This window comes from Silene latifolia, chromosome 6 (genome assembly GCF_048544455.1).
Source record: "Silene latifolia isolate original U9 population chromosome 6, ASM4854445v1, whole genome shotgun sequence".
Lineage (NCBI taxonomy): Eukaryota > Viridiplantae > Streptophyta > Magnoliopsida > Caryophyllales > Caryophyllaceae > Silene > Silene latifolia.
Window position 1 is genome coordinate 9,447,119 of NC_133531.1, and position 14,412 is coordinate 9,461,530.

Here is a 14,412-nt window from a genome sequence, read left to right on the forward strand (position 1 = left end):
GTTCAGTTCAGTTTAGATCCTATAAGTTTAGTTCAGATTTTATAAGTTTAGTTCAGTTCAGATTCTATAAGTTCAGTTCAGTTCAGATCCTATAAATTCAGTTTAGAAAAGCTATATACGAGTATTATTTTTAAAAACCGACGCAAAAACATTTGACATTATTAATTATTCGATACATGTATATATTATTATTTTAAAAAAAATATCACTCTTCTCATTATTTTTTATCGTAGTGTAACTGTGGTATAATGTATGAACAAACTAATGTATATAAAGCGAAAAAATGTTATTATTTTACCTTGTGTTTTAGACTATATTTTTTTTATCGGTGTTCTCTCTTGGTTGACCACTAATTTCTTGTAAAATAAATAGTTTAATCTCAATAAAAGTTTGCGTTTATTTTTATAATAACAATAATAATAATATTAATAATAATAAAAGTTGCGGTTTTATAAAAATAATAATAATAAAAATAAAAATAACAACCAGAACAAGAACAAGAACAAGAACAATAATAATAATAATAATAATAATAATAATAATAATAATAATAATAATAATAATAATAATAATAATAATAATAATAATAGAGAGAGAGTGTGAGGGAGGGCGATTTTTTGAACGACTGCTGCCATCCCTACTAACGTCATTGCTTCCTTTCGTCTCCGGCTCGGTTGCCCCTGTCTCACGCCGGCCATCAACACGACTGTCAGGTTCCCGGTGTTTGGTGTGAGGTTGTCTCGTTGTGGGTTTGCTTGTGGGTTTTCTGGTAGGGCATTACCCTACGGGTTTTACTTCCACTTTTCGCCATAACCAGCCACCACGGGTCGTCCTTTGGACCGCACGGCGCCGGCCATCAACACGGTTGTCTGGGTCCCGGTGTGGGGTTTCTGGGTCTCGTTACGGGTTTGCGTGTGGGTTTTCTCGTAGGGCTTTACCCTGCGGGTTTTTTTCATCATTTGTTTCGCCATCGCAACCCCCCCAGGTCGTCCTTCAGACCGCACGGCGCCGGTGTGGGGTGGTCTTTTGTTGGGTTTCTGTGTGGTTGCTGTTTAAGATCTGCGACGGGTGTTGTCTTTTGTGGGGTTTTCGTTTTCGAGATGGGTTTTGTTGGTGGTTCTGCGGTGGGTCGCGTTGCCTAACACCCCTTCACGACGACCTTCGGACCTCGCGTCCGGCCGAGGTGGGTTTTGTTGGTGGTTCTGCGGTTGGTCGTGTTTGTGGGAATTTCGCGATCGGGTTTGTTTTGTTTCTCGGGTTTGCTTCGTTTCTAATTTTTCTTTGTTTTTGGGTTGGTTGCATTCTTTTGCTACTCGAGGTGCTGGTTGCCTGCCTCCTCTGCGACCTGCTTTCCTTGGGTTTTGCTGCCGGAATCTGCAATTACTGTGTGGTGCTTGGCTGCTGCAAGTTTTGTTTTAGGATTGTTTGGTACGTGGGTTGTTTCCTTTTCCATGCACATGGTTAGGTAAGTGTACTGCTACTCTGCACGTTCTTTTGCAGAGTTGACTTGCATTTATACCTCTCCTGCTTGGTTTTGTTCTTTATTTTATTCTGTTCGCACGCTTTTCATAGGCTTGTGTTGTTTCGGTTGATCTTGTGTTGTGGGTATGCGTGTGGGTTGCTAGCATTTCGATAGCTTTGCATCTTTCGCGCCATGCCTGCTTTGGTTCGATATCACTGCCCTTTCGTTGGTCTTCATGGGTGTCGTGATGGTAGTGGAAAGGGCCTCGTTAAAGCCTCCCTCCTACGGCACTTTAAGGATCGACATTGTCGTGGTGAAGCTATGGCACTTACACGTCAAACTCTTTTCGATAGTTTGACGGTTTTTTTCTAATCTTTGAGACTACTTTGCGGCGGATGGGGGTCCGGTTATGTGGGGAGTGTCTTACCACTCATCCTTTTACTACTAAATGTCGGCATAGTGAGGATGGTTACATTGTGGATCCTCCGAATTGTGGTGATGGCCATGTCCGCTTTTTTATTTATGGTATTCCTCGGCCTTTTGTTCCATCTCCATCGGTTATCTCGTCTGATGTTGGGGTTGAGCCAGTTGGTTGGACTATCTCTTTGCTTGATCGTTTGCTTTCGTTGGGTTTGCGCACTGTGAAATCTATCCCTCCTAAGTGTCGTCTTGGGTTTGCTCGGGTTTTAAAAGGGGCTTTGGACGATGTGGGTGGCTCTCCGGTGACCTCTCTGCGGATTCGTTTGATTGTGTTGCCCCTTTGTATACTTAAGACCTTTTCCCCGAGGAGTAATCTTGAGTGTAGGACATTTGTCGACGTCGCGCCGGAAGAGAGTATTGCAGTGCTATTCTTGCTTGGGGTGTGCCTGGTGGCGGTTTGCGGCTCGTGCGGGCGACTTTGGATGAGGTTCCCCTTCCTTTCTTGTGGAGGAGGATCTTGATTTGAGCGAGCTTAACCTTCGGCAATGTCGGAAGAAGATTTGTGATGGTCATTATATCTGCTTCTTTGTGCGAGTGCTTTCTTCATCGTATTGCCCCTTACTCCGATGCCACTCTTGTGGCCTTGCGTGAAAAGCATCCTGTCGCCCCGCCTCCTTCTTTGCCTCCTTTGCCTGGGGATCATCATCCTCCGGTTGCCTCTTCTTGTGGTTTTGGATATGATTGAGCTTCCCACGCGGTACATCTTGTGGGCGGGATGGTTTTCGTGCTCAGCACCTTATGGACTGTTTGAGTGGCGCTGCTGTGGCTATCTCTGATGATTTTATCACTTCTATTACTAGAGTGGTTAATCTTTTTCTTGAGGGCCGGTGTCCTCTTCCTCTAGGTGAGTACATTGCCAGCGCCCCTCTCACGCCACTTGTTAAACCGGGTGGTGGGGTTCGTCCTATTCTTTGTTGCACGGTCTGGAGACGACTTGTCTCTAAGGTTGGTGCTTTTATGGTTGGTCCTTCTTTATCTTCTTATTTTGATGGACTTCAGTTTGGGGTGGGTGTGTCCGGTGGAGGAGAGGCTATCTTGCATGCCTTGAACCGGCTCATTGAGGCTCGGGGGACTCAGGAGGGGCTTTTATCTTTCTTTGGTTGATTTCCAGAATGCGTTCAACCTTGTTGACCGTTCGACCATGCTTCAGGAGGTTCGCCGTCGTTGCCCGGCTCTCTCCCGTTGGGTGGAGTTTTGTTATTCCAGCCCGGCCCGCCTTTTTTATGGGGAGCACTGTTTGTGGTCTTGTCAGGGTGTTCAGCAGGGTGATCCGTTGGGGCCTTTGCTTTTCGCGTTGGTTTTGCATCCCTTGGTTTGCAAGATCCGGGACACTTTTGACCTCACTTTGCAGGCTTGGTACTTAGATGATGGCACCATCGTGGGTGATACTTTGGAGGTGGGGAAGGTTTTGGACTTGATTATGTTGGATGGCCCTCGTTTTGGTTTACATCTTAATGTCTCCAAGACGGAGGTCTTTTGGCCTGTTGAGGATCCACGGAGTCGGCTTCCTGGGGTTTTCCCCACTTCTATTTCTCGGCCATTGCGCGGTGTTACGATTTTGGGAGGACACAAGACTTGTCCTGGTTTTAGCGGTGAGATTGTGGCGACGAGAGTAACTAAGACCATTGAGCTAATGGACTTGGTTGCGAGGATTGAGGACCCGCAATGTGAGTTGCTTCTTCTTCGAGCTTGATCTTGGTATTTCTAAGCTATACTTCTCCCTTCGTACTTGCTCCCCTTGTGTTTTTGGGTCTGTCCATCTTCCTTTTGATGCCGCTCTTCGTTCCGGCTTGGAACGATTGTCATCGCGTCGGGCGGGTTTTGGGGATTGGCGGTGGCGCCTTGCTACTTTCCCTTTTCATCTTGGTGGTCTTGGTGTCTATGCGGCGGGAGATGTTTTATTTTATGCTTTTATTGCGTCCGCGCATCTTTGGTTTGCGAGCTAAACTCCTACTTCTTCCGGTATTGTAGCTAGGCCCCGCTTTTGATGATGCGCGGAGGTGTTTCTGCGACTACGGGTTCGATATTTTAGGTCACCCCAGTGAAATTGCTTTGTCCCCAAACTTATGAAGAAAGCGCGGACATTTATTTCACGACGGTTTCTTCTTTGCCTTAGAGTCTACATTTTCTCTTTGACACCTCGCCTTGACTTGCTTTATGGCGATCTCGGCAGGTTCTCACTCCCGATTGGTTACGTGCGGTTCCTATCTCGGGGTTGGGGCGGACTATGAACGGAGGACATACCGTAGTGTCTTTGGGGTATCGTCTGGGTGTTAGATTATTCACAGTATCTAGGCCCTGTCCCGCTTGCTCTCGGGTTTTTCTTTGCCGGGATGTTTTTAGGGACCACGCTGTTTCTTGTCTTGCATCTTGTGGGCGTTAAACATCGGCATAACCTTGTCCGGGACACTCTTTTCGACATCTGCTATAGATCCGGTATTACTGCGGGAAAGGAGGTTGATATCGGTTTGGTTGATGGGCATGGTGGCTCTCTTCGTCCTGCGGATTTATTGCTTTATTCTTGGGACGGGGGCGTGATGTGTGCGTCGACTGGCGGGTTCTTCACCTTTGACTCGGACTGGGTTGCGATTTTGTGTAGGGCGGGTTGTCGCCCGATCTTTGCTTTCGGTGAAAGTGTGCTAAGTATGGGGATTTGTGCGCGATAGTGGGTTATGGTTTCCTTCCTTTCTCCTTCTCTTCACTTGGGAGCCGGGTTCGGATCTTGTTGCCTTGCTCAGCGGATCCGAAATTCTCGGTATCTCGGGATGCGGGGCTCGGGTGGCCGCTTACATTTTTACTAGACTTAGCTTTGCTGTTGCTAAGGGTGTGGGAGCCCAGATTGTCTCTCGGCTCCCCACCAATTTCATGTAAACTTTTATGAATCTTTTAATGAAAGCTGCGCGCATCCTTCTATAAAAAAAAAAAAAAAAAAAAATAATAATAATAATAATAATAATAACAATTAAGTTAAATTAATTTAAGTTAATTAAGTTAATTTAAATTCGGATCGTGTAAGTTCAATTCAGATCCTCCAAGTTCAGTTTAGATCCTATAAGTTCAGTTCAGTTCAATTAAGATCTCATAAGTTCAGTTCAGATCCTATAAATTTAGTTCAGTTCAGATTAAATGCATTTCAGTCCAAAAAAACAGAAAAGTCCCTTTAAAATTTCAAATTTTTACCGTTAAATTCACCATTACATTATAACCTTCTCGATACCGTCTCGTACTTGCGCTTTGTAGTAGTCCTCCAATTGAATGAATTGATAGAGCAAGGAAAAGTTGGTAACGTTTAATTGTTTGCACTATAATCCTTGGGCTATTGATAGGGCCCAACTATTATACCGCGTTCATTGGATATTAGGTCGATTTTCTATTCTTATTTAGACTGGCCCATATCACTAGACCAGGATCGTTTGTTTTATTCAATTGTTAAGGAATTTATGCTTATGGTACTACTGGGCCAGGTAGGACCTATTAAACGGATCGAGTAGATCAGATCACCGGTTAACTCTCCCCCTTTTTCTTATTCATCTATTCACAATACTCTCCCATTTCCCTTTTTAGTAAAATTTTATACTTATTTTAATCATCTCATCTCACAACAATACCCACAATACCCATATTTATCTATTTTAATCACCTTATCTCATAACAATACTTATTTTAATCACCACACCACAATACCTTCCCTCTGTCCAATTACCTCACCCTAGCACAATACTTTAGCTTATTTAATTCAAACACCCTTAATTCGCGTGCCACCCTTAAATGGGGAGAATTATTCAGAACAGAGGGGAGTATAAGTTAATAGGTTACGAAGCGAGTAAGGTTAGAATACGAATAAAAAAAATTAAAATGCCTTTTTCCATGGTTGAAATCAAAAATAAACAATTTCCAAAAATATTTACTGCACTTATAATGAAATAATTATAAAAATTGAGTTATTTGAATAAGTATTTGTTTATAAAATGATATGAAAGTTATATAAAATGAGTTTTTAATCATATTAGTAATTTAAAATACTAAAATAAATATCTTCTTTATTACTCCTATTATATTACACTTTGTATATAAATATTAATATGTTAATACTCTGTAATATTTGTGATTTATAAGCATATTTCATCATCTTTTTTTTTTTAAATTATAATTTCCTGAAAAATTATCTAGCTGCTTATGTAAATATTTTGGAATTATACTTGCGGTTATAACTTTTAAGATTTTCCTATATACTTAAGGTTAAAATTTTAAAACTTTGACGTTTAAAAGTTAAGTAGGAAGATCAGAATCAAATGAAAGAAGTAGTTTAACTTTAGTAACCCATTACCCGTTTTATATATTTTCCAACCAGGCCATTTTACGTTTTACCCCAATGTAAATTCATCATTTGGATTATGTGAATTATTACTCAATAATGAAAGCTAGTTCCACAAAAATAAATGTAGCTTTCAAGTAGCGTGGACGAAAAAACGAGAGGAGCGGGAATTCACGTGAACGTTTAGAAGTTGACGCATTCACTAGTCACATGAAACAATATACATGCAATCACACCATCACACATTAATGGCAAAAGAGCTCTAGCCTGTAAAGTGTTGTAGACTTGGTAGATATAACAATAACGACAACAATAATGTTTAATTTTCGATTGTAATTTTTAAAATGGTCGGTCTTTCTTAGAACGACTTTTTTAAGTTTGAAATGAGTAGAATATCTAAGCTGAAAATGACAATTAACTTGTCTCATCTGTTTGGAGTAATATGATATAAATATAATAGTTCAGTTTCAAACATTTCTAAAGTAAAATATTAAGCACTATGTATATATATTGGGAGGCCAGCAGTTACATCCACACTTCAAACCCAATTAGCATTCGTCTAGGGAGAGTGTTAGAGTATAAAAATCATCATGAGACTCTAACCATCAGTTTAAGCTTTTGGTAATGATGGTTTCTGTCATGGTATCCTGGCAGCCTCCAATATCTCACAAAGTGGAATTTCAGCATATGATTTGAGGAAGTCTGTGCACTAACCACTCTTCAAGCTCAATGTATTCGAGTGAGGGGCTTAATAGGATATAGATATAATAGCTGAGCCTTAAACATAGCTTTAAGATTTTAATTGACATGATTCATCTATCACGAAGTTTGATATGGATGGAGGAACGATGAAATAGCGTAACTATATAGTACTCCCTCCGTCCCGGTCAATTGTTGTCCTTTGGATTTGGCACAAAGACCAAGAAAAGAGGAAGGGGTCAATTACCAAATGACAAGTGGAAGAAATTGAGGGTAAATGATCAAATTGTTCATCAAGTTCATTCTTAAAATAGAAAGGACAACAACTCACTGAGACACCCCAATATGGAAAAGGACAACAAATGACCGGGACAGAGGGAGTATTACGTATCGATCCAGTTAGGAATGCTATGGAGAATTACTAGTTTTAAGATTTTGACACAATATTGATCGTAATTCATACTGTAACTATGAATTTTTACACATTGACTTACCAAGAGTAAAAAGCTACTGAAATGAAGGCTCAAAATAATTAAAGATTTTAACATTATCCTTATTACGACAAAGATAGTGAAACATATTTGGTCCGACGCAACGACAACTAATGTCGTATATCTGATTCCACGGATGGAACTTACTGAATTGCCAACCATACAGCTTGCAATTTGCATTGCCATGCATAATTATATTTTGCCCCACTTTGATAAAGACAACGTTGTTTTTTGTTTCATACCCTCCCTTCATAATTTTACATCTTTTTTATACTCCGTAATTGTAATAATATGATGATACGGAGTAATTATTTTTAACCCAAATAGCGAATTTAGGATTTGAAAATTCAAACGATAAAATAAAATTCGTAAACTTTAATACTGTAATAACAGTAATGAAATAGGGTAAGATAACCTTTACAAAATTCAAAATCTAACTAAACTTATCGACCTTTAGTGTTTAAGGATGATAGTATAATAATTTAGTGTAGATTAGGGGTGTTAATGAGACGAGACAGCTCGCGAGCTATTCAAGATCGGCTCGGTCAAAGCTCGGACTCGGCTCGAGAGCTTAACGAGTCAAGCCGAGCAAAGGCTGGCTCGACTCGAAAAGCTCGCGAGCAGCTCGAATTTGTGTGATTACATAAGATATTATTGATATTTTATAAAAATATTTTATCATAATTATATTTTTGTATCACATATATCAAATGTCTCGCTGATTTGCCAAATATTTTTACATATAACCCTTGACCCTTATTATTGAAAATATCGAAAGAAAAAAAATAAAAAAAATAAACAGTTTTATATAGGCTCGATTTGGGCTCGAGTTTGGCTCGAACTCGCGTTAAAGCTCGCAAGCTTTATAACGAGCACATTTTTTACAAGCTCGAGCTCGAGTTTTGGTTCTTGAGCACAAGCCGAGCAAGGCCAAGCTCGGGCTCGGCTCGGCTCGTTAGCACCCCTAGTGTAGATAGTATAATAATTTAGTTGATCTATGATGATAGATTGATACTTTTACATCTATAGACTATAAGTCACAAGCTATGTTACTTCGACACTTCATATGAGCTCACGTACCCGTGTCCGACACTCGATCCTTGGACATTGGTATGACACTTGGACACTTGATTTTAGACCAAAAACTTGACAATTTTTCATAAAATAGCCGTGTCCGACACTTGGATACGCACCCGTGTCCGACCCTTCAAGCCGAGTCAGAGTAACATAGGTCACAAGTGTATGTGAGTGACACTTCGTATTATACATTTATATATTTATACTCGTATATCAAGCTGTGAAGATAGCAACAGTAGAAGACGGCATTGCCAGAATGCGTGGGCCGGAGTTTCCTTTGTTGGGACATTTTGTGTGTATCATATCAATACTTTTTGGTGTTAATTAGGAGTATTCCCTACCAACAGCCGAGATCAATGTTGTCAGGATCGAGATTCTATTTTGAATCGATAGTGAGGGTAGGATCGAATAGGTAAAATCGGATCTATTAGAAATCGAAGAGAGGGGAGAGCATAGAGGAAACGTAGTATTATTGATAATCGTTCGTATCTCGAATGATTACATTGACTCGACATTTATAGTACTCACGAGATCTAAATCGTATCAACTAATATCGCAATATAATATAATTATTCTAATAGTGATATTATTTCGATTACGATAATATTACCGTAATATTCCCCTAACATCCCCCCTCAAACCCATGGTAATTTGTCAAAATTTCCATGGGTTTGCTAGATTAGGAAAGAAGAAAAATCCGATGATCTTCAATTTTCGATCTTGGAATTTACAGGAACGTCATTCTTTTCGAACCTGTAAATTGTCGGACGGGAATGTCGTAGTTTTTCGGACCCGTCATAATTTAAACGAAACGAGAACGTCGATCTTTTCGAACTCGTTAAAATTTCGTGGTCAAAAACGTCGCAATTTTTCGAACTTGACAAAAATAATTGAACGGGAAAAACATCCGTCATATTCGATCTTTGAAGACGCCATTTTCTTTTCGATCTCTAAACAAATAAATAAAAAAACACCATTGATGTAGGTGCTTATCAAACTAATAACAGAACTTTGTTAATCATGCGGCACGTACCACATGACCCTATCATTTCATCTTCATGAGCACCACCAATTCAATGGAACTCTTTGTTAAAAGAAACAAACTCACGATGATTTTTTTTTTTTTTTTTTTAATTAATCGTTGAAAATGGAAATCCCGCCGGTGGACGTCGCATATCATAGGTCCACCGGCAGCCGCATGTGGCAAAAACTCGTGTTTTTTATTTGGTAAAAATATATAGTTGAAGATCAAAACACTTATTTATACCCAAAATATTGATAATTAATGAGTTTAGTATCATTTCATGAACATGTTTCTACAAATGACATGAAATTTGGATTTTACGATGTCGTTATTTAAAAATTTATTTTAATATGTTTACTATGGAGTCGGATCGTAGGATCGTAAGATATAGAATCGTATTATGATCCTACCTCTAGAAAATTTCAAATAAATAGGATCGTAAGATTCTACAAACATGATAGAATCGTAGAATCCGGGATCGGACAAACATTTTTGGATCGTAAAATCATAGAATCATAGGATTGAAATGGGATTCTGAAAACAATGGTCAGGACAATTTCCTTTGGAGTACTGAAGGCAATTTAATGGGTTGACACCTCTCAAGTTGCTTTTTCATTCGCAAGAGTCAGAAATCGAACCTCTAACCACTTGTATAAGAAATGAGTGCCTTTATCACTCACAAGTAGTCACAGCCAACTTTAATATACCATATCTATAACTTTAATATACCATATCAATCATTTGTATTGTATTTGTGAATTTTTTGTTTTGTTATATTTGTTTCATATGATTTTGCCAACAGAGATGATAACAACATCGACAAAGAGTTAGTTTTATGATGATTAGAGATTGTGTGGTTAGTTAACCTGAATTCTCGAATCATCATTTGATGTGACAACAATTATATGGCAAGACTTGTGTAGATACTAAAATTTTATATTTTAGCATCTATTTAATATATGATATTTTTAGTATTAGGAGATAATTATAAAAAAAAAATGGTGTAGAATATTTAATTTATGTCTTGCCCTCTAAGCTACTAGACTATAAATACAGACCTTATCTTTAGGGTTAGAGGGGAGCATAGATGGATTAAGTCCTAATACGACCCCATCATCTCCCTACGAGATTAAATCGATAAGACTCTCGTAGTACTATCAAAACCCTAGACCTTAGGATGGAATCAAGAGATCTACGGAAGTTGTAACTCACAATCTTTCGATAATAAAATAAAACTCTTGTTTTTCATATTATTTTCTTACATCTTTATTTATTATTGTAGGTACGAATTTTTATGATTTACAAATTAGCACGCTTGGTGGGACAATTTTCGCTCTTCATCTCTATTCTCCAAGGGTCAAGTTTAGTAGCAAGTTTCGAGACAAAGTTGCAGCAGACATCAAAGTCTCTACAACCAATCTCGAGGGGGTTCGAATTTCTTTTATAAAAATTTAGAATTTAAATCGAGAATAAAGATTAAAACGATTTTGAAAATCGAAGTAAAACTTAAGGGTCTGGAGTACCTTAAAAGTGAACAAAGTATTAATATATAAGAAAGTTGTTGGTCAAAAAGTGTAATAAATCCGAAAAGAACAAATACATTTTTAAAAATTAAATAAAAACATTAAATATTTCAAATAACGTCAAATACTAAAAATCCACATGTATCATTTCCCTCCATTGTGCCCTCTCCGTCACCATTCCCTCATCAACCCCTGAGAAATCTCATATCGTGCTCTATCGCTCTCAGCCATATCTGTTTTGGTCTCCCTCTACCCTTAACAACTTTTTCTGTTTCCCAAGTCTCCAACCTCCTAACTGATGCTGCATATCTTTGGGTTTCTTAATCGTCCATAAGAAATATTATGACCAGACCGATTTTTTTTAATGAAGATGAAAACTAATAAAAAAATGATAAAAATAAATTAAAAAATCATTTTTGTCTTGCAAGTTAGGCTTGAGGCTGGTCTATATAAACCTCATGGCTCTCATTATATTATCATCATCGAAAATCATAAATACTTTCTTATCAACTATACAAAGATACAATGAAGAAGTTTGTTGGGCTATTCATCTTCATGCTCATCTTCATGCAGGTACATAGTAATTACATTTAGTTACAAGTTTATACGGAATGCGTTTTTAATTTGTAAAGGTCACACGTTAGAAAAACCGAACTGAATATTACTCTTAATTTTCTAAACATTTCTTTTATAGGCCTTCTATGAGGCTTTATCTGCAGGAAATGCTGCAAATTCTGTTACCAAGGTTAGTACAATATCAGCTTTAATTTTATACTTCCTCTGTTCCAATCATTTATATACCTTTTTTTATTTGTGAGGAATATTTTAATCAAAAAGGTAAATAAATGATTGACACGTAGGGAGTATTCTCTACGTTTCAATGTGATATTTCAGAAGTTTAATTACTATGAGCTCAATTAATCAATACAAGTTTCTTATTATTAGGTGCATGGAGAGAATGACGATGCAGCTCTTTATTACAAGGGATATCATCCTCGCAAAATAAGTAAGACATTGTTCTATATATTGCTTCGACACTTCATATTTTTGCATGTACCCGTGTTGCACCACCCGGCCTTAAAAGGAGCATGAACAATTGAAACCGAATGTAACTTAATTCTAGGCCGGAAACCAGAACATTGATTTCTTGGTAATAGATAGTCGAGTCTGACACTTGCAAATATACGTCTCCTTGACTTTCTTTCATAAAGTATGCTACTTAACTTATCTTGCATTAAAAAAAAAAAAAAAAAAAAAAAAACTTATCTTGCATTAATGACATCAAATTACCAGTTAGTTGACTCCAAATCATTATGCAGAAACTGCCTAAGCAGGCCCAGTAAAATTATTAATTATTAACAAAAAGGAAGTGGACGATAACAAAATTAAGTAATGTCACGAAACAAGCGACAATAATGTCATTAATCGACTAATTAACGTGCGATTTGGATGGAAATCTAGATTGCAGTTATGCATGTAATATGAGATGTAGCAAAACATCAAGGAAGAAAGTATGCAGCAGGGCATGCAACAGTTGCTGTTCAAGATGCAACTGTGTTCCTCCTGGTACTTCTGGTAATCACTTTGCCTGCCCTTGCTACGCCCGCCTCCGGACCCATGGAAATCGTCCTAAATGCCCTTAAATCACCTGTCCGACGAGGGCGATTATGTCTTTCCCTAGCCTTGTAGGGAAAGAAAGCAATACTACTCATTGCTTCCTGTATCTACTATGCATATGTTTAAATTTGGATCTACTATTTTATTTCATGTTCATTTAAAAACATAATATTAAATGAACTCTGTTTTTTTTTTTTTTTTTTTTAAATTATGAATAAATGTATTGAATCTTAAGTCCTCTGTATTTTTCTCGAGTTGTATATGAATAAACATATATTTTTGTATTACGAGTACATTTTAATTTCATATGTTTCTGGATTATGATGGCTCAATGAACTGACTGTGCTACCGCAATAAATGTATTTTTGTATTACGAGTACATTTTAATTTCTTATGACAAAAGGAGACGGAAGTTGCAGAGTTTCCGAGACATTAAGCAAACAGAATTGAAGAATTAATAAATGTAAACAATGTCTCAAAATTCATCAATCCACCCCTCACTCTAATTTCCCGGAGTTTAATATAAAGCGGAAGTCTCAAACACGAGATGGGCTTCAAGGGCACTTCTTCCTACCGCCGGTGGTGGTCATGTTGGCCCAGCAAGGACAGGCTGCAGCATTCCCTGAAGTACCTGGAGGTACGCAGTTGCAGCGCTCGCAGCAGGTACTGCAAGCACGGAAACACCTTCTGTATCTTGATGCCAACTCGCATCTCCTGAAACACTTTTCCTTGCAATCTGTATCATACATAATATTGAAGGCTCATTTTATTATGTACAGGAAATTTTTCATCGCAAAATCGATCACAGTTTAACTGTTTATGCAAAGGTTTTCTTACTTATTTTTGCCCCCATAAATGCACCATGAACCCCGTGTGCAGGCTTTGCGATGCAGACTTCCAACTGTAGTTACATACAATACACCGATGAAAACACCACATTATTCAGACAGATGTCAGCTAGCTTAGCTGGTAAAGTCATGAGAGGTGGTACTCATGACCTGGGTTCAATTCACGTTACAGTAAAAACATGTATGAGTCGAGCAATATCTAAAAATGGCCCTGATAAATTTCTAGATAGCCGTAAAAATTGATTACCAGTATCATGGAACACTACAATCAGAAACACGTACCTCATGGGAGACGACAAGGCAAAAGATAGCGAGAAGAAGGATTCGATTGATGCTAGACATTTTGTTTAGCTATAAAAATAATAAATCAGGAATCCTTGAAAGGTACAGAATCAAGCACAGGAGTTTTATAAGCTAAGAACCTGTCCTAGATTCAAGGGAATTCACTGTCTTAGATGGTAAATTTACTTTACCATCCAAGAATAGAATATCAAAGTTTTGCTGTCTATCCCTCTTTTAGGCTAATGTTAGTTAATTAATGTCTTAAATATGGTGTGTTTCTTCCTATTATTATGGTTTAATTACCATCTTTTGATAAAAGAAAATTTCATTTTGTGTCAGTTTTGGCCTAAAATAGTCGAAGCTTGATCAAAGACTCATATTAACCACTCCGATTCTGTTTACAAGTAATTTATAGCATCATTTAGGGCTGGTCAATGGTGCGGGTCGGCCGGGTCCGGGCCGGGTCAGAGGGCAGGCAGAACCCAGCCCGGTATAGGGGTTGGGCCAGGTTAAAGGTGACCTGTGAGGCGGGTTTAGGGCAGGTCCGGGTTGGGCTTGAGATTTGAGGACCCGGAATCGGCCCTAATATAGTGC

The 14,412-nt window shown here is 38.3% G+C and overlaps 2 protein-coding genes across 2 annotated transcripts; one reads left to right on the top strand and one right to left on the bottom strand.

The window, feature by feature from the left end:
• The first annotated feature begins 11,535 nt into the window (after nt 1-11,535).
• LOC141586258 (gibberellin-regulated protein 9-like) lies at nt 11,536-12,972 on the top strand. Its single transcript, XM_074407431.1, has 4 exons — nt 11,536-11,644; nt 11,766-11,816; nt 12,017-12,077; nt 12,533-12,972. The coding sequence occupies exons 1-4, from the start codon at nt 11,597-11,599 to the stop codon at nt 12,712-12,714; spliced, it is 342 nt and encodes a 113-aa protein (XP_074263532.1). The 5' UTR covers nt 11,536-11,596; the 3' UTR covers nt 12,715-12,972.
• LOC141586259 (cypmaclein-like) lies at nt 12,933-13,939 on the bottom strand. The gene is made up of 3 exons (XM_074407432.1): nt 13,819-13,939; nt 13,526-13,589; nt 12,933-13,424 (listed from the first exon to the last, which is right to left on the bottom strand). The coding sequence occupies exons 1-3, from the start codon at nt 13,876-13,878 to the stop codon at nt 13,243-13,245; spliced, it is 306 nt and encodes a 101-aa protein (XP_074263533.1). The 5' UTR covers nt 13,879-13,939; the 3' UTR covers nt 12,933-13,242.
• Between the last annotated feature and the right edge of the window lie 473 nt (nt 13,940-14,412).

Coding starts and splice junctions, on each gene's coding strand:
- LOC141586258 (XM_074407431.1), top strand. CDS start 11,597: ATGAAGAAGTTTGTTGGGCTATTCATCTTCATGCTCATCTTCATGCAG. Junction 11,645..11,765: donor TCATGCTCATCTTCATGCAG/GTACATAGTAAT, acceptor TTTCTTTTATAG/GCCTTCTATGAGGCTTTATC. Junction 12,078..12,532: donor ATATCATCCTCGCAAAATAA/GTAAGACATTGT, acceptor ATGGAAATCTAG/ATTGCAGTTATGCATGTAAT.
- LOC141586259 (XM_074407432.1), bottom strand. CDS start 13,878: ATGTCTAGCATCAATCGAATCCTTCTTCTCGCTATCTTTTGCCTTGTC. Junction 13,590..13,818: donor GCCTTGTCGTCTCCCATGAG/GTACGTGTTTCT, acceptor ATGTAACTACAG/TTGGAAGTCTGCATCGCAAA. Junction 13,425..13,525: donor ATTTATGGGGGCAAAAATAA/GTAAGAAAACCT, acceptor TGTATGATACAG/ATTGCAAGGAAAAGTGTTTC.